The 20,901-nt window shown below is 42.3% G+C and overlaps 1 protein-coding gene across 1 annotated transcript; it reads left to right on the top strand.

Annotated features, from left to right (window-relative positions):
* The first annotated feature begins 6,556 nt into the window (after nt 1-6,556).
* cln6b (CLN6 transmembrane ER protein b) lies at nt 6,557-18,620 on the top strand. Its single transcript, XM_055932954.1, has 8 exons — nt 6,557-6,618; nt 10,209-10,323; nt 12,576-12,674; nt 14,928-15,116; nt 15,639-15,694; nt 16,890-17,012; nt 18,051-18,179; nt 18,382-18,620. The coding sequence occupies exons 1-8, from the start codon at nt 6,557-6,559 to the stop codon at nt 18,530-18,532; spliced, it is 924 nt and encodes a 307-aa protein (XP_055788929.1). The 3' UTR covers nt 18,533-18,620.
* The last annotated feature ends 2,281 nt before the right edge of the window (nt 18,621-20,901 follow it).

Genomic DNA, 20,901 nt, shown 5'->3' with positions numbered 1-20,901 from the left:
TACCTTTCTGGTGGTCCAGTCAATTTGTGGATTGTGCAGCCAAGTTCCAGGGAAGAGAGGGCAGTCGATTATGTGGAGACTGATCCTTTCCTGGTGATTCCCAGAGAGACGCAGGATGACAGGGACAGTTCTCTCAGACACGGGCGAGGAGCTGTCCGTTGAGAGCATTGGCATCAAGGGGTGAATCGAGGGGTGTCCAGGCCTAACTGGATAACAACACCTCGGTCCAGGAAACTCTCGTCGGTGCCCGAGTCGATAAGGGGAGGCAGAGGAAAAGCTTGGCTCTGCCACACAAGGGTGCCGTCTAGCAAGGGTCTAGGGGAGATGGGCTGGCGATTTGGTTAGAGTATATCCCCCACAACTAACGAGTCACTTTTTGCTGGCCGCAGGGAACAAGTGGAGACAAAGTGACCAACCTGGCCGCAGTATAGGCAGCTCCTAATGCTGATTCGCCGCTGCCTCTCCTCAGGTGAGAGACGGGCCTGGCCGAGCTGCATGGGTTCAGGTTCTGGAAGAGACTTGGGGAGGCAGTCAGAGGAGGAGAACCAAGCAAAGAAGCAGATGTAGTGATGGGGCATGCAACCCTACCTGCCCTCTCCCTCTGACGCTCATGGGGACAGCTGTCGATGCAGATGGCGAGAGAGATGAGCTCCTCGAGTCCATCCAGCTCATCCCTGGACACCAACTCATCATTGATGGTCTCAGTGAGAGCTTGCTGAAATGCTCCCTGAAGGGCCTCCTCATTCCAGCCGCTCTCAGTGGCGAGGATGTGAAACTCGATCGCCATCTCAGCAACACAGGCGCACAGTACTACATAGAGCCATGACTACATAGAACTCTATTCCACATCAAGTAACTCATGCAAGCAGTAAAATTAGATTTAAAAACAGATATAAATCCACCTTATGGTACAGCGGAAACTGTGAAGCAACACAAACAGAGGCACAGACACATGCATACACACATGATAACATACACACTATACACACGTACACATGGATTTTGTGTTGTAGATATGTGGTAGTGGAGTAGGGGCCTAAGGGCACACACTTGGTGTGTTGTGAAATCTGTTGTGAATGTGTTGTGAAATCTGTTGTGAATGTGTTGTAATGTTTTTCAAATTGTATAACTGCCTTAAATTAGCTGGACCCCATGAAGAGTAGCTACTTCCTTGGCAGCAGATAATTGGGATTCATAATTAATGAATTCATTTTAAGTGAGTAATTTATCAAATTCAGCAGGCTATGGTGTGAAATAGGCTTTTAGAAGTGCCATCTTTATTTAATTACTTATCGTTAATGATGTCTTTGGTGTGCTTTGGTGTGCTTATTAATGCACAAGCATACCCACTCTTTCCGATACAATTATTTAATAAGTCATCCAAAAGTTTTACTGTGCGTGAAGTTTCAAATGCATTCTGTTATTACTACATGTGTAATGTGATAGGTATTATTTATTTTTGAAACACACAAAAAACATTAATAAAATATTGTCTGTCACTGCAGATCTGACTTTTCCGGGATCTTCAGTTTGCTGTACTGAATATCACCTGGCATGTGAATACGTTCAGCACGTGTATATTCTCTACTATGCGTAGAGACAGGCTACTCAGGCAAATGGTGCTCGTTTATTAAAGTTAGATGAAAGCTGAATCAATGTCTGCAAGATCACATAATGATAGTATTCTACATAACAGTACCTTATAGCATTGTATAACCCATCCAAAATGGCATAGCAGTCAGACCTACTTTGTCCTCGTCTTGTCGTGTCCCGTGTATATATATCTTTTTACATCTTTCTTCGCATATCTTTTTATATATTTTATTTTCCAAAAACTCAACTTCAAAACACTCTCCTGCAACCCGCCTCACCAATTTAAAAAAAAGAAAGTATTAATTACCTGAAATCTGAAATCCATAATAGAAGCTAACCAGAAGCTAACCAGAAGCTAGCCAGTAGCGAACCAGAAGCTAGCCAGAAGCTAGCCAGTTCACTGGCTAACATTAGTATTCAGCTAACCATGGTTTGTGTTCATCAGCTATCCATTAGCTCGAAAAGCTATCGGCAGTTTTGTACAACGCGACTCAGACCAGAACATTCCGGACCTATTTTTCCTCTCCATATCCCCGGATTTCAACCGCAAGCTCTAGACATTTACACCTGGATCTCGCAGCTAGCTAGCTGCTATCAGTGTGACTATTGGCTTACGTCGATCCCGGAGCAAACATCAATTATTCCAGAGCTAGCCAGCTGAAGAGTTCCATCAGCCACTCCTGGGCTACAATCACCTATCCGGACCCGTTTTACTGCCGATGCGAAGCCCCAATGGGCCTTCACGACTGGACTACTGACGTTATCTGCCCGAGGGCGTTATCCAACTGGCCCCTCCGTCATGACGTTACCTGAACACCCATCTGCGGCCCCACTAATCGTTAGCTGTCTTATCGGCTGCTATCTGAATAGGTCTATAGGACAATTTTTCTTGGGTAACTATAACTACATCTATTTTGCCAATTGGATTGATCCCCTCTACCACACAGAACCACATTAATCTACTGTCGGAAACGCACGAGGTGGCTAAAAACAGACCTCCATCCTATGCTAGCTTGCTACCGATGGCCCGGCTAGCTGTCTGAATTGCCGTTACCCCAACCAACCTCACTACTCACTGGATCCTTATGATCACTCGACTAAGCATGCCTCTCCTTAATGTCAATATGCCTTGTCCATTGATGTTCTGGTTAGTGTTTATTGGCTTATTTCACTGTAGAGCCTCTAGCCCTGCTCCTTATACCTTATCCAACCTTTCAGTTCCACCACCCACACATGCGATGACATCACCTGGTTTCAATTATGTTTCTAGAGACAATATCTCTCTCATCACTCAATACCTAGGTTTACCTCCACTGTATTCACATCCTACCAGACCTTTGTCTGTACATTATACCTTGAAGCTATTTTATCGCCCCGAGAAACCTCCTTTTACTCTCTGTTCCGAGCGTTCTAGACGACCAATTCTCATAGATTTTAGCCATACCCTTATCCTACTCCTCCTCTGTTCCTCTGGTGATGTAGAGGTGAATCCAGGCCCTGCAGTTCCTAGCTCCACTCCTATTCCCCAGGCGCTCTCTTTTGATGACTTCTGTAACCGTAATAGCCTTGGTTTCATGCATGTTAACATTAGAAGCCTCCTCCCTAAGTTTGTTTTATTCACTGCTTTAGCACACTCTGCCAACCCGGATGTTCTAGCCATGTCTGAATCCTGGCTTAGGAAGACCACCAAAAATTCTGAAATCTCCATTCCTAACTACAACATTTTCAGACAAGATAAAATGGCCAAAGGGGGCGGTGTTGCAATCTACTGCAAAGATGTTCTATTATCCAGGTCTTTACCCAAGCAATTTGAACTTCTACTTTTAAAAATCCACCTCTCTAAAAACAAGTCTCTCACCGTTGCCGCCTGCTATAGACCACCCTCTGCCCCCAGCTGTGCTCTGGACACCATATGTGAACTGATTGCCCCCCATCTATCTTTAGAGCTCATGCTGCTAGGCGACCTAAATTGGAACATGCTTAACACCTCAGCCATCCTACAATCTAAGCTTGATGACCTCAATCTCACACAAATTATCAATGAACCTACCAGGTACCACCCCAAAGCCGTAAACACGGGCACCCTCATAGATATCATCCCAACCAACTTGCCCTCTACATACACCTCTGCTGTCTTCAACCAGGATCTCAGCGATCACTGCCTCATTGCCTGCATCCGTAATGGGTCAGCAGTCAAACGACCTCCACTCATCACTGTCAAACGCTCCCTGAAACACTTCAGTGAGCAGGCCTTTCTAATCGACCTGGCCAGGGTATCCTGGAAGGATATTGATCTCATCCCGTCAGTAGAGGATGCCTGGTTATTTTTTTTCCTCACCATCTTAAATAAGCATGCCCCATTCAAGAAATGTAGAACCAGGAACAGATATAGCCCTTGGTTCTCTCCAGACCTGAATGCCCTTAACCAACACAAAAACATCCTATGGTATTCTGCATTAGCATCGAACAGCCCCTGTGATATGCAACTTTTCAGGGAAGCTAGAAACCAATATACACAGGCAGTTAGGAAAGCCAAGGCTAGCTTTTTCAAGCAGAAATGTGCTTCCTGCAACACAAACTCAAAAACGTTCTGGGACACTGTAAAGTTCATGGAAAATAAGAACACCTCCTCCCAGCTGCCCACTGCACTTAGGACAGGAAACACTGTCACCACCGATAAATCCACTATAATTGAGAATTTCCATAAGCATTTTTCTACAGCTGGCCATGCTTTCCACCTGGCTATCCCTACCCCGGTCAACAGCACTGCACCCCCCCACAGCAACTCGCCCAAGCCTTCCCCATTTCTCCTTCTCCCAAATCCAGTCAGCTGATGTTCTGAAAGAGCTGCAAAATCTGGACCCCTACAAATCAGCCGGGCTAGACAATCTGGACCCTCTCTTTCAAAAATATATCTGCCGAAATTGTTGCAACCCCTATTACTAGCCTGTTCAACCTCTCTTTCGTGTCATCTGAGATTTCCAAAGATTGGAAAGCATCTGCGGTCATCCCCCTCTTCAAAGCGAGACACACTCTTGACCCAAACTGCTACAGACCTATATCTATCCTACCCTGCCTTTCTAAGGTCTTTCGAAACAAACAGATTACCGACCATTTCGAATCCCACCATACCTTCTCCGCTATGCAATCTGGTTTCAGAGCTGGTCATGGGTGCACCTCAGCCACGCTCAAGGTCCTAAATGATATCCTAACCGCCATTGATAAGAAGCAATACTGCGCAGCCATATTCATTGACCTGGCAAAGGCTTTCGACTCTGTCAATCACCACATCCTCATCGGCAGACTCGATAGCCTTGGTTTCTCAAATTATAGCCTCGCCTGGTTCACCAACTACTTCTATGATATAGTTCAGTGTGTCAAATCGGAGGGCCTGTTGTCCGGGCCTCTGGCAGTCTCTATGGGGGTGCCACAGGTTTCAATTCTTGTACCGACTCTCTTCTCTGTATACATCAATGATGTCGCTCTTGCTGCTAGTGAGTCTCTGATCCACCTCTACGCAGACGACACCAATCTGTATACTTCTGGCCCTTCTTTGGACACTGTGTTAACAACCCTCCAGACGAGCTTCAATGCCATACAACTCTCCTTCCGTGGCCTCCAACTGCTCTTAAATACAAGTAAAACTAAATGCATGCTATTCAACCGATCGCTGCCTGCACCTGCCCGCCCGTCCAACATCACTACTCTGGACGGTTCTGACAAATTCCTAGGTGTCTGGTTAGACTGTAAACTCTCCTTCCAGACTCACATCAAACATCTCCAATCCAAAGTTAAATCTAGAATTGGCTTCCTATTTCGCAGCAAAGCATCCTTCACTCATGCTGCCAAACATACCCTTGTAAAACTGACCATCCTACCGATCCTCGACTTCAGCGAGGATAGGTCAGGAACGTGACAGTTTGCTAGTTCAAATCCCCGAGCTGACAAGGAACAGTCTATTCATCTGCCCTTGAACAAGGCACTTAACCTTTATTGCTCCAGTGTTGCTGTCCTTAATGGCTGATCCATGACCCCACTCTCCGAGGGTGTCTCGGGAGGAGTGGGATAAGCAAGAAACACATTTCCAGTTGTAAATGTGTGAAACAGGACAACTATAAGCACCCACAATTTGACCTTAATATCATGTTTGCACAATTTTGTGAGTATCTAGCTACATGTCCCATTCACAGCCTGCATTCCACTACTCCCCTTTATAGTATAATCAGTATAATAGAGATGATATAGATATTATAATAATACAGAGATAAGAGGTATAATAGAGAGAATTTTACTGATCATTCTTGTACATGAGGGCACCTTGGTTTGATGGGAGCCGGATATATTTATGTACCGGGCCGGGCTAAATTGCATCCTATCTGCTCTACTCTGCCAAAGTCAGAGATTATGCCCCTGATAAAAAAGGGATGGGGAAAACAGATTAACGGTTAATCTGCAGGCTACTGAACCATTTCATTTCAATATCCCTTTAGACTCACACAGACTCGCAGAACTGAAACATGCATTTCAAACTAGATTCACTCAGCCGAACTGTGTGATAATATTTCAGAACTCTCTTCAAGACACGGGTTAGACTTTGAGGGCAAGAACAGCCTGTATCAACAAATGCTGAGGAGAGGAATATCGTGTAAACTATTGGAGAGTGTGGGACTCCCATCTCATCAAAGGCTATTATGTTACAGATAGTCACTGAGCCGGTCAATCTCTATTGTTGTGCTACTTTGTAAGGAGAGCAGCGGTGTGCGAAAGAAGAGGTTTTGAGGTCGGCATTGTTATTCGGATTGTTGACTAGTCAATTATTCAACGCAGATCTACAAATGGCTATTTCCTTTGTGAAATCTGATTTTATCATCTAGTTTCTTGACCAAGTTTAAAGGGACGGTGGCTGCCAAGTCGGGTCTGAAAGAAGTGATATCGAGGAGAATCTGCATGGTTCTGTTGGAAGATGCACGCATCAATGCGGAAACGGCAGAGCTATGCTATGCAGTCGTCAACTTTTCTCTCTAGGTTTGAAAATCAAATTTTTATTGTAGCATTTGAAAAACGTAATTCAAATAGTCTTACCTAAACCACTCATATTCAATTGAATTGTCTGCCCTTTATTGGCCTTCCCTACCTTTCATATGCATGACCCCTCACATCTTAAATGTTAATGTCAACATTAGGATTATTAACAATTCCATAAGTAGACATATTAAAGCCTAATCATCACCATGTAGCTGTAAATAATGCCATACAGTGCACTCTTAAAAATAAAGGTGCAAGTTGGAACCAAATAAGGTTCTTGAGAGCAATGCCATAATGGAACCATTTTAGGGTCTCTGAAGAACCATAAATGTGATGGTTCGTTAAAGAATCATACGAAAATCCAAAACCAGAAATGTTTTGGCCCTCCAGGACCAGATTTGAATAGCCCTGCTGTAGGGTTTTAAGCCTGATTTGCATATTTCCCAGGGTGCCTTTTGAGTGAATGTTAGTTACGAGTACCATCCATGACTGTTTGCTAGTGACAGAGATATGGTTGTGGCATTCATTCATTTTAAGTCCTGTGGCCTTCACCAAGTGAGATCCTAACTGAATATGTTGTTATTATATTTATTCTTTAAGGGTCTGATTCTGATCAGCAATAAGCACACGTAAATTAAACGTAATTCCCCTTTTATGCACTTTTCTCTATGGGTATTCTGACCTTGAACTTAAGCATGAGGATAGCATGGTATTCACCCGCTATTCGTTTGGGGTGGAAATCAAATAAATGAAGGTCTGGTTGAGGTTTGTCTACAGATACACCATATTCTGACCTTGACTTAATTCACTAATAATTCCACTACCTTTAAGCGCAAGGAAACCATGAATAAGGTCTAGCAAATCTACCGGTTCCAAGTGGAAAAAGCATCTACTTTTTTCCCCCAATAGAAATAACACAATTCCCCATGCACTGTAATTTAGAACTTGACTGTCTTAATGTAGTAATGATAGGCTACCTCGACTTTCTCTGTTTCCTACTTATATCATGTTAAATATTAGCCACTATCAGTATCAGCCATCAGTAGGCCTAATAACCACACATATTCAACTGCCAATGTACTGTTAGTCTCCTTCAGTTGGTATAGCCTACGTTATCATTTAATTTAATTACATTGCTTAGTTTACCTTCATTTGCTTCATTTGTAAACGCCGTCACGGCCGTGTGGTTGTTGCTGAGGATCATTATTAACAGTTGATAATATAAAAAAAAGACATGTAGGCTAATTAAATCGTTATGGAGCGGGGATCCAAGCCTTAAGCCTTAACAGTTTTAACCCGACGCAGGGCGCAATATTTGACCGTGTCATCGCGCAGTTCCATGGTTAGTGGAGGCAATAGATGAGGGTATTGCCTACTATTGTAACCTATTCGCCCTATTATAATTCTATGAAAACTAATCTTCCAACATTACCATGGGTTGAAGAACTGAATGTGGCAAATTTCTGAATTAATAAAACCACCCTTTCCATTCCCCTGTGCTTAAATGATTCCCTAAACCTAAATAATCAGAGTTTTTTTAGATTTTTTTTTTTAATCTACCAATTGGTGATGAAACAGATATCGAATATGCATACTTGGCTTTCTTTCATTGATGCCTAATATTCTGAACCCGTTCTCTCTATATATAGTTGCCAGCAGCATACCACCCTGCATACCACTGCAGGCTTGCTTCTGAAGATAAGCAGGGTTGGTCCTGGTCAGTCCCTGGATGGGAGACCAGATGCTGCTGGAAGTGGTGTTGGAGGGCCAGTAGGAGTTATGCTGGCTTGCAAAGTGATTTGAATTGTAATTCGTATTGGCATCCAGCCAGAGTGGGGATAACTAACATTTTTGAATTTTTATTCACCCGCAACCTGCATTCAGAATGTTTGCCAAGTTGGAAAGATTAAGATATGAGACTACCTTAAACATCTAACTGGAACAACCATTTCAGTAACGGGTGCAATAAGAGTAAGAGACTGGAATAGTTTAGAAAAATGTATGAAACAAGATATTGAAACAAACAATTCTTAGAATCAACCTGCAATAGAGCATGCTGGGAAATATAGATAATGATGGGTGTGGTTTTGGTTAAACTCTGGTGTCAACAACCAGAGTTTAACCAGAACCACACCCGTCATTGTCATACTTCCCTGGGGTTCTTTTACACCACTGAGTGTTAATTTAACTCCTGAATCAACACTAGAAATGTTACACTGAAAAATCAACACAAGTTGACAATGGCCAATTTTCTGGGTGAAATGAGAGGGACACATCTGCAGGCTTCCATACATTTCAAGAACCTTTAGGAATTATGAAGAATCGTAGATGCCATGTCAAGAACCCCACACTTCACAAATGTAATTTTTTGGGGCAAGAGTTCTCCAAGGAACCTTAAGAGCTGAGGAATAACCATTTAAGAACCTTTCTTTTTTTATGTGTATTATCATACATTTTATCTAATCAAGGTATAGTTCCCCTTTGTGCATGCTGCAAGTAAGTGCTCAAATGCCCATTACCAGGCGTTTCCTTCCCTTCTGTGGGATTGACAGGGTCAGTCCCCATGAGTGAATGTGTCACATTAGTCTGAAATATAGCCCACAGAAAGGTGATACTATGCCCTGCCAAGTGCAGCTGCTGCCTCTCCTCTCTTAGCTCCACTCAGGAGTACTGACCTTATGAAACCAGCGTGTAGGAGGAGCATGTTCTGTCGGGATTTGAAAGAGACAAATCGGATGAGATTAGAGTTGATTCTCCAGGCCGTGCCAGGATTGGGAAAGGGAAGAGGTCCTCTCTGCTACAGGATCAGGGCAGGCACTCGTTTGTCACCCCAACCACTGCTGATGCTCCATATACTCTGTCTCTGGCTAGAAGATCTGTCCATGCAGTGTGCATAGAGTTTCCCATGATCAGACTTCCAACACAGGCAGCTAAGTGGAAGCTAAGGCCAAATGGGTTCTGCTAGGGAATGTGTGGAGCCAGCAGTGGATCTCTCCACTGCATGTGTCTTGTTTAATGACCAAATAAAGACAGTAAACTTGAGAGAGATGACAGCAGCATTGTTGCTTTGTTCTTTTGTTGGCCTTGTTAATGTTGGGGCCAGGAGGAACAGCTGGGATTCAAAAATGCCAGAAGATGGTCTGGTGTGTAAAGCCTAATATCTTACAGCAGAGAAAGCCTTTGCAGACCTACTGTTTAAGACTGTAGAGAAGAGATGCCACCCAACCCTGTGCATATACTGTGTATCCACCCTCCCTCCCTCGGGACTCTGTCTTTGAACACAAATCTCTCCTTTCTAACAACCTGACTCTGCCTGTTGAGGTCCCTACTCTTTCAATGCTGTCTCTGAACTATACATACTTTGTTTAACCAACAAAAACATATTATGGACCTAATGCACCCTACAGAGAGCAAAGCTGTACACCTAGCTTAAGGGTTATTATTGATGTCAATGCAAAAGTTCAAAGGCCTTCCATTTAAAGTCTGAGCACATAATCCTTTTAACTTTAATAATGAGCTTATTTTTCCTTCTAACACACAACAGGCATGGGTCCATATTGATCTTATTTTGTCCTCCTTATACACAATAGGCATGGGTCCAGAGACATGGAATCATCTCTGCTGAAGCCCAAGTTCCACCTGGACCTGTGGGTCAGTTTCACCATCCAGAACTGGCTGCTGGACTTCGGGAGGCCCATTGTCATGGTGAGTGAAATCAAAATCAAAAGTATTATTGACTTGAATGGCAATGTCCGGTCTAGTAATTCTATTTATGTAGTAGACGACCCGACAGACCACAACTCAATTGTTTGTCGGAGGTTGTGCAGTAGCACTTTCATAACCTTTTCTCAATAGGGGGTGCTGTTTTCACTTTGTAAAAATTTCGTTCCCAAATTAAACTGCCTCGAACTCAATTCTTGCTCGTACAATATACATATTATTATTACTATTGGATAGAAAACACTCTAGTTTCTAAAACCGTTTGAATTATATCTGTGAGTAAAACAGAACTCAAGTTGGAGCAAACTTCATGTCAGGAAGTGAGACATTTGAAATCAGGCAGTCTGTTCTAGGGTCAGTTTATTAATTTGCATGTGTTCTATTGGTCGACATGCACTGCATACGCCTTCCCCTAGATGTCAGCAAGTAGTGAGAATTTAAATGGAGTTGCTAGGCAGATCTGAGGCCATATAAAGGGTCTGGGTACGTAGGGTACACTCTTTTCAACATTCGCCATGACGCAAGACAGACCTCAGGATTGCGTTCTGGAAAGCTCCCGTTATAGGCCTTAGATATATCCGGCTCTGATTTTATTCGATATAGGTGTTAAAGACATCATAATGTAGTTATTTTAAACCGAGTTATCAGTTTATATCAGTATATTGCGATTTTCGGATATTTCTTTGTGCTGCGTTATAGTGAGTTGGGCACGTCTTCGCCACATGGCTAATGTTTACTGCTAATTCCAAAGTTGAAGGCGACAATCTACAACCGAGCAACGATTCTTCTGGACAAAGGACAACTTGCCCAAGATTCTGATGGAAGCTCATCAAAAAGTAAGAACTATTTATGATGTTAATTCGTTGTTCTGTTGAAAAATGTGAAACTACTATTCCGCCATTAATTTCGGTGCGGTCTCGCTTTAACGCACGCTGTATGTCGTAGTAACGTTAATTTTAAAAATCGAACACAGCGGTTGCATCAAGAACTAATGTATCTTTCATTTGCTGTCCAACTTGTATTTCTTAGTCAAGTTTATGATGAGTTACTGATTAGATTAGGTGCCTCTCCCAAGATTTCTCCCGACATTTTGTTGGCAGCTTGGCTACTATTCTCATTGTATAACCACGATTTGTGCCGCTAAATATGCACATTTTCGAACAAACTCTATATGTATTGTGTAATATGATGTTATAGGACTGTCATCTGAAGAAGTTTGAGAAGGTTAGTGAAAAAATGTATATCTTTTGCTGGTTTATTCGTTATCGCTATTGTTGGCTTGAATCAATGCTGTTGTGTGGTTGGCTATTGTACTAAGCTAATATAATGCTATATTGTGTTTTCGCTGTAAAACACTTAAAAAATCTGAAATATTGGCTGGATTCACAAGATCTTTGTCTTTCATTTGCTGTACACTGTGTATTTGTCATAAATGTTTTATGATGAGAATTTAGGTAATTCACGTTGGTCTCTGTAGTTATTCTAGTTGCTTTGGTGAGAGTTGTGATGGTGGCTGCAATGTAAAACTATGATTTATACCTGAAATATGCACATTTTTCTAACAAAACATATGCTATACAATAAATATGTTATCAGACTGTCATCTGATGAAGTTGTTTCTTGGTTAGTGACTATTTATATCTTTATTTGGTCGAATTTGTGATAGCTACCTATGCAGGAAAAAAATGGTGGGGAAAAAAGTTGTGTCTTTTGCTATCGTGGTTAGCTAATAGAAATACATATTGTGTCTTCCCTGTAAAACATTTTAAAAATCAGAAATGATGGCTGGATTCACAAGATGTGTATCTTTCATCTGGTGTCTTGGACTTGTGATTTAATGATATTTAGATGCTAGTATTTACTTGTGGCGCTATCCTAGGCTATGCTAGTCAGCTTTTTTACTGATGAGGGTGCTCCCGGATCCGGGATTGTGACCAAGTAGAAGTTTCATAACATTGCCTATTTCATCTTAAACGTCCAGACTGGTTCTAAAACAGTATTTGGTCACAATGAATTGTTTATGGTAACTTTGACACAAAAAGTAACAACAGGTACCTAGTATCAAATGTCAAGTAGTGGTGCTTTTTTCAACAACACCCAAGAAACCACAGTAATTATTAGGTCATTATAACAATTACCATATTACCATGTCATGTCTGAGTATATTCAATGCTTATTACATGTCCCTGTGGTGTATAGTTTTCCCTTCCTCTAACTGATAAACTGTATATCTTCAGATCATCCTCCCTCTAGAGTGGTTCCCCCTGAACAGACCCAGTGCTGGGGACTACTTCCACATGGCTTACAACATCATCACACCCTTCCTGCTTCTCAAGGTAACCAATCATGGCACACAGAGACAGGGTGGTGTTTTTTAGACACACCATAGCGATACGTTTCAAAACTGATACGAAAATAAGTGTTTCTTGTTGGACAAGTCCGGGTAGTGCATTCCTATTCTAGTTAGTTTTCTTCCTCTTGGTGCCTAATGAACACAAGCCACAACAACCCAGTTGAATGCTACATGATGAGGGCACGCTGCTGTCCCTCCAACATTGGTTTCTCATCAGGCACCCTGGCAGTTTATAAGGGACACTTTGAAGGCATTGACATTAACTTGCTAAAGCAGATGCCAGCTCCACTCAGTCAGGTCAGTAACGGGAAGGTCAGACAGTCATTTACTCGTTTAATGGAACATCACGCTCTCTGTAGCCAATGTGAGTAAGACCTTTAAACAGGTCAACATTCACAAGGCCGCAGGGCCAGACGGATTACTAGGATGTGTACTCGGAGCATGCGCTGACCAACTGGTAAGGTAAGTGTCTTCACTGACATTTTCAAAAAGTTCCCTGACTGAGTCTGTAATACCTACATGTTTCAAGCACCATATTCCCTGTGCCCAAGAACGCTAAAGTGACTTGCCTAAATGACTACCGACCCGTAGCACTCATGTCTGTAGAAATGAAGTGCTTTGAAAGGCTGGTCATGGCTCAAATCAACACCCTCATCTGAGAAACCCTAGACCCACCCAAATTTGCATACCGCCCCAACAGATCCACACATGACACAATCTCTATTGCACTCCACGTGGCCCTTTCCCACCTGGACAAAAGGAACACCTACGTGAGAATGCTGTTCATTGACTACAGCTAAGTGCTCAACACCATAGTGCCCTCTAAGCTCATCACTAAGCTAAGGACTCTGGGACTAAACACCTCCCTCTATTACTGGATCCTGGACTTCCTGACGGGCCACCCCCAGGAGGTAAGGGTAGGCAACAACACATCTGCCATGCTGATCCTCAACAAGGGCCACCTCAGGGATGCATGCTCAGTCCTGTACTCTCTGTTTACCCATGACTGTGTGGCCAAGAACGACTCAAACACCATCATTAAGTTTGCCGACAACACAACAGTGGTAGGCCTGATCGCCGACAATGATGAGACAGCCTATAGGGAGGAGGTCAGAAACCTGTCAGTGTGGTGCCAGATCAACAACCTCTCCCTCAACGTGATCAAGACAAAGGAGCTGACTTGGACTATAGGAAAAGAAGGGCCGAGCACACCCCCATTCATATCAACGGGGCTGTAGTGGACCGGGTCAAGAGCTGGTGTCCACATCACCAGCAAACTATTATGGTCCAAACACACCAAGACAGTCATGAAGAGGGCAAGACAATCCCTATTCCCCCTCAGGAGGGCAAGACAACTATTCCCCCTCAGAAGATTTGGCATGGATCCTCAGATCCTCAAAATGTTCTACAGCTGCACAGTCGATAGCATCCTGGTTGCATCAACACCTGGCATGGCAATCGCTCGGCATCCGACTGCAAGGCGCTACAAAGTGTGGTGCGAACGACCCAGTTCATCACTGGGGCCAAGCTTCCTGCCATCCAGGACCTCTATACCTGGCGGTGTCAGAGGAAGTCCCTAAAAATTGTCAAAGACTCCAGCCACCCCAGTCATAGACTGTTCTCTCTACTACCACACGGCAAGCGGTACTGGAGTGCCAAGTCTGGGACCAAAAATCTCCTGAATAGCTTCTAACCCCAAGCCATAAAACTGCTGAACACTTAATCAAATGGCTTCTCTGACTTTTTACATTGACACCCTTTTTTGTAACGCTGCTGCTACTCACTGTTTATTATCTATGCATAGTCACTTTACCCCTACCTACATTACATGTATATACCTCAATTAACCCATACCCCCGCACATTGACTTGGTACCGGTACCCCCTGTATATAGCCTCGTTATTGTTATTTTATTGTGTTACTTTTTTTTGCTTTAGTTTATAAAGCAAATATTTTCTTACTCTGTATTGATGGTTAAAGGCTTGTAAGTAAGGATTTCACAGTAAGGTCTATACCTGTTGTATTCAACACATGAGACAAATACAATTTGATTTGTCTTGTCTCAGATGAAACCCATTCACACGTTGGACTGAGGGAGCTGAAAGATCATAGCTGTCAAGTTGAACAGAGAACATAACCTTTATGTCCCTGCTGGCCTGCCATCTCCCACTAACCACCTTTTGAAATTGTCTCCAGAAGGAATTTCACTGCCCAATTCTCTCCCATCCCTCTCTAGCTGATCGAGCGTAGCCCCAAGACCCTGCCCCACTCCGCCGTGTACCTGTGCATCATCACCTTTGTGATGGGCGCCAGCATCCACCTGGTGGGTGACTCCATTAACCACCGCCTCCTGTTGAGTGGCTACCAGCTCCACTTGTCTGTCAGAGAGAATCCCATCATCAAGAACCTCCAGCCTGCCTCTCTGGTACTCCACCATGACACCCTCTATACCTCTCTCATACTCAGGAGCACTTGTCTTAAGCGGGTTTTAATTACACCTTTACAACCAGTTTAAGGCTTATGTGGAATTATTATGTCATTTCAATCAGTTTTTCCAGGATGTTATTACAAGGTTGTAACAAAGTTATTTCATCCAGTTTTGACGTAAACCACTAGGTGGAGAAAATTAGTGTCCTCCCCACCCTTACCCCACACAATAACAAACCACTATCTGCCTACTACATTGTGCATAGTCAATAACACTGTGAAAGCTGAATGTAAAGCTGTGAAAGTCAAGGACTGCCATACTCCGCTGAATACTGTGATATTGCTATATTGCTATACTGATACTGTGTGTAACTTTTTACATTGTTTTTGCTTATTGGATAGGCTTCTTTTTGTATAAAGACCAAATATGAAATGGTAGTACTCATTAGCATGATTTGATTGGATTATATTTTGGTAATTGCAGAAATTCTAGACCTCTACTGTCCTCTTTTTCCCACAGATAGATTCATTTGAGCTACTTTACTATTATGATGAAAAGCTTGGCCATTCTATGTGGTAAGGAACACGTTTGCTCGAAACTACACTACCGTTCGAAAGTTTGGGGTCACTTAGAAATGTCCTTGTTTTTGAAAGAAAAGCACATTGTTTGTCCATTAAAATAACATCAAATTGATCAGAAATACAGTGTAGACATTGTTAATGTTGTAAATGACTATTGTAGCTGGAAACGGCAGATTGTTTTATGGAATATCTAAATAGGCGTAAAGAGGCCCATTATCAGCAACCATCACTCGGGTGTTCCAATGGCACGTTGTGTTAGATAATCCAAGTTTATCATTTTAAAAGGCTAATTGATCATTAGAAAACCCTTTTGAAATTGTTAGCACAGCTGAAAACTGTTGTCCTAATTAAAGAAGCAATACAACTGGCCTTCTTTAGACTAGTTGAGTATCTGGAATATCAGCATTTGTGGGTTCGATTACAGGCTCAAAATGGCTGGAAACAAAGAACTTTCTTCTGAAACTCGTCAGTCTATTCTTGTTCTATTCCATGTGAGAAATTGCCAAGAAACTGAAGATCTTGTACAACGCTATGTACTACTCCCTTCACAGAACAGCGCAAACTGTCTCTAATCAGAATAGAAAGAGGAGTGAGAGGCCCCGGTGCACAACTGAGCAAGAGGACAAGTACATTAGAGTGTCGAGTTTGAGAAACAGACACCTCACAAGTCCTCAACTGGCAGCTTCATTAAATAGTACCCGCAAAACACAAGTCTCAACGTCAACAGTGAAGAGGTGACTCCGGGATGCTGGTCGTATTCCTTAAGAAATCAGCCATTTCCAGCTACAATAGTCATTTACAACCTTAACAATGTCTACACTGTATTTCTGATCAATTTGATGTTATTTTAATGGACAAAGAATGTGCTTTTTTTTTCAAAAACAAGGACATTTCTAAGTGACCCCAAACTTTGAACAGTAGTGTATCTTTACTGTACTGTACTGAATGACTGAATCAGATGGAAAAAAGTAATTTCCCCTTGCCCATAGCTATACATAAATGTATACCATTCAAACTGTGAATGTCATATGAGATTATATCGACTTGAAGACTGTCATAGATACATTGACATGATGTGCAGTGTTTGCAGCTTACCAGCATTTTAATCACTTTCAATTGTTTAATCTTCCCTGGGAAAAACACAATTGAACATGATTGAAAATGTGCCATTTTTCCTTTTCTTCCACAGGTATGTTCCCTTCTTCCTCATCCTCTTCCTCTACTTCACTGGTTGCTTCACACACATCAAGGAGGAGAAGAGAATGCCGCTCGCTGCTTGGTTTCTTCTCGCTCCCAGCGCCGTCTACTATTGGTCAGCGTCTTTAGTGTCACATCATACCATCACAGCCTGTAATGCTAGAATGTTTGTTTTGTTTCTGTCCGAATCCACTGTGAGTGAACACAATGACTTAGCCCTGGGCAAAGGGCAGGACACGTCAGTGTATTGTGCGTATGTGTGTTTTGAGGGAGGAAGGGAGGGAGCGAAGGAACTAAGGCTGCACTGTACGTTCTGATTCCAATGGACCCTTGTCCATTATTCACCACAGCAAAACCGACTCCCTGAGACTTGCGCTCTATCTGTAGAGTTCTTTATGGGCTGCGTTCACAAGGTCACAGAGTTACAGTATTTCCCTTCAGAGGTCTCCTTAATGCTACTAAAATGTAACATGCTGGAAGAGTTATCAGGTCAAATTAAAAGCACTGAAAGTTTTTAGGCAACATTTTGAATTACTTTTTATCCTTCATTTCAACTGTATGGGATGGTTTCGCAGTCACAGATCATGCCTCGACTAAAAAGCAAGCTCAGTGGAGAATCTCTATTGAAAGTTCTTTTTAGTGCAAGGCTTAATATGTGTTGGAGAAACCTCCCCTATGTGAGAATATGAAATATAGGAGTTGACAGGAAAGTATTTCATCCATTGTTTTCAAAGTGGTTTGATACTTTGTGTCCATTCCAATGAACAAGGCAAAGAGAAAGTATGGCCCAATCCCAAATCGACCTGTAGACCTGTGGAGATCTGAGAGGATTTGACTGGTGTAAGCAATATAATAATAGATCCGCCTTGTACTCTGATAGGATAGGTGGAAATGTCCCCATGCTTATATCAATTAAATACTCTCAGATCTCTACAAGTGCATTGATCTTAGGGTATAGGTGTCAATTGAGACAGATACCAAAAAAGGCAGCAGCATAAGACCTCCATTTCCCTCAACTGTTCTGCATAGGTACCTTGACTGCGTCATGTTCAAGGCGCCAAACGGATGAAAACTGTAACAGGGAGGGACTTAAGTAACCCAATTTTTGTTTTCCATTACATGCACTAAATGAACACAGCTCTACTCTGTACAGGTACCTGATCACAGAGGGCCAGATCTTCATCCTCTTCATCTTCACCTTCTTCGCCATGACGGCCACAGTGATGCACCAGAAACGTAAAGGCTTTGTCCCCGATAGCAATGGGCTCTTCCTGCTCTACAGGTATAATAATAATACTGTTTCCTACATTGTTTGTTCCTCTAAGAATATTTGGGGTGGTTTCGTGGACACAGATTAAGCCTACTCCTAGGCTAAAAACCATGGACTAGGACTAGGATTAATCTGTGTCTGGGAAACCACCCCTTTATTTAAAGTGAATTGAGACCCGAGCAAAATGCATTTTAAAATAAACTTGACTTGACAGTTTCTCCATCGCCCTGGGTCTGGTCAGCGTCTGGGTGGCTTGTCTCTGGAGCGACCAGGTCCTCCGCAAGAAATACCGCGGGGTCATCTACATACCGGAGCCTTGGGCCTTCTACACTCTGCACATCAGAGACAAGGGGGCATCAGCTTGAGCAAGGCGAATTGCAGAATCGGTAATCTTGATCACATAATGAGTAGCTAATTTGGATGCAGGTGCACAACAGAGACAATCAGCGTGTTGGATGGAATCAGTTTGAGCAAGCGAGGCACAGAATCACTCATCTTGATCACCCATAATATAATGAGTAGCTATCTGGGATGCGAGGTGATTTGTGGATTTTTCCCATTCCGACTGCAATGGAGTCGATCTCCAACACGCACAATCACTAGCTGCTCAAATGACTCACTCTAGTCATGTGTGCTGGGAGGAAATGAAAGAAGGATAGAGCACGAGTTTACCTACTATGCAACAAAAATACAAAAGTAAGAGATGTTGAGAGGTACTGTACTCTTGGGACTGTGTCAAGAACTTGAATTATTTCTGAAGTGAAGTAATTTTTTTTTTTTTTTTTTTAAAGGTTTAAGTTACCTAAGATAAATTAACTTGATTGCGTATGCAGATACAGATATGCAATTCCTCCATTGCTTATTTGTACAGAGAAGTGGTGTGGTGTAATCAATGCAAGCCCTGTTGATTGTGTCATACGTCTCAGAACAGTAGAAAGAGCTGAGCCAGCACCATCTGGCAACATTGAATGGAGTCTGGAGAAACTGAATGTATGATTCTCCTGGGATTCCTGCAGAGATGCTTTTTGATCACACACACACTCACCAGGGTTGGGGTCAATTCCATTTTGGGGTCAATGCCATTCCCAGTCAATTCAGGAAGTACACTGATTTTCCTTGTTGAAAAGCTACGGAATAGAATTGACCCACACTCTGTCACTCACTCTATGCCCTTGATCAGGATTGAAAAGATCATTATAGTTTTATCAATGTTCAGAAGCAGATTTTATGTAGTTCCTTGGATGATATGAAGTCATCTTAGCTTTTATTATGATGTGCACCAACACTGTGAGGAAATTTTAGCTGACAATGTTTTATTATGGCTTGACTAATATAAAATGTTTACCTTGATCTTTTCCACCTTGTTTCATACTGTGTGCTTGTAGAATGTAAAGGTACACTCAGCTAAATGACAGCACCAGAGTTGAGCGAGACGCAATACTTTGCTCTCACTGTCACACACAGTATCTGCGCACGTGCACGGGTTCAGTTCACACTGTTCACAGTGTGGTAGCCTGGGCAACGAAAACAGACGAAGTTGAGCCTCATCACTTTTAGTTGTTTGCAGAAATTGACCCACTATGCTGTTTAATTTCTGCATCTACATCATATCGCTGAGTCTACCTTTAATAGAGGAAAATATTGCCTAATTATTTTCCTATATTCCAATGTATATATTCTATACTGTCCTTGTCCAAACTGTTGTTGTAGCATATATAAAGCCATAAATATTGAATTATGTTTAGTTTGTGTTGTATGCTCACTCACACAAGTACAGATTGTAAGGTCTGAAATGTCCCAATGCGGCAACCTCAAACTGTTAAACATAGCTGTTATTATAACCTGGGTGGTTTGAGCCCTGAATGCTGATTGGCTGACAGCTGTGGTATTTCAGAACGTATACCAAGGGTATGACAAAACATTTATGCTTACTGCTCTAACTACATTGGTAACCAGTTTATAATAGCAATAAGGCAACTCGGGGGTTTGTGGTATATGGCTAATATACCACGGCTAAGGGCTGTATCCAGGCACTCTGCGTTGCGCTTAAGAACAGCCCTTAGCCGCGGTATATTGGCCATATACCACACCCCCTCAGGCCTTATTGTTTAATTATAGCCCAACGGCCGCAAGATGGCGGTACTGTATTATTCCTTTTACGTTGTTTGTCATCTTATCTCCGAATTGAATGTGCACAGCCGGCAATACACTCATTTCCCCCATGAACCGGCTCGTAAATAAAGCATCCACCATTCAGGCTACAACGGCATCAGTTTCCTCCTTAAATCAATTTAATGGCTCGTCTATGGAAAGAAACAGAAAATATGCATACTGTCTTAATAAAACACAATTTTCCACCACTATGCTAGAGTGGCTAATGCTACAACGGGATGTTGCTTACCACATTCAGCCAATCATGTTGAAGCAGTCTGTTTTCACCCCTGGTCTGTTAAAAAAATTAAAGGTGGTGCTTACTAGTCAGAAGTTGGATCAAAGATAAACATTTATATGGATCTTAAGTTTTTTTTAATCTACAATTATATTAAATTAGAAATTGATTTTAACATCTTTGTCCGTATTTGAAAAGACAATCAAGTCCTCCTTCAGAACACATTCAGCAAACTGGGAAAAGAAATTGATGGGCATTTCAGTTTTCCCCAACAAAATTGTTACACTTAAGATTCTAATTCACAAGTATACAACGACACAGCTAAAATATAATTTGACAGTTCTG

Source organism: Salvelinus fontinalis, chromosome 9, assembly GCF_029448725.1.
Source record: "Salvelinus fontinalis isolate EN_2023a chromosome 9, ASM2944872v1, whole genome shotgun sequence".
Lineage (NCBI taxonomy): Eukaryota > Metazoa > Chordata > Actinopteri > Salmoniformes > Salmonidae > Salvelinus > Salvelinus fontinalis.
This window is presented reverse-complemented; position numbering and strand designations above follow the sequence as displayed.

Excerpts from the sequence above, each read along its gene's own strand:
- cln6b (XM_055932954.1), top strand. The coding sequence starts at position 6,557 with ATGCACGCATCAATGCGGAAACGGCAGAGCTATGCTATGCAGTCGTCA. Across the intron at positions 10,324-12,575 it reads TCGGGAGGCCCATTGTCATG|ATCATCCTCCCTCTAGAGTG; the intron begins GTGAGTGAAATC and ends GTATATCTTCAG. Across the intron at positions 15,695-16,889 it reads AAGCTTGGCCATTCTATGTG|GTATGTTCCCTTCTTCCTCA; the intron begins GTAAGGAACACG and ends TTTCTTCCACAG.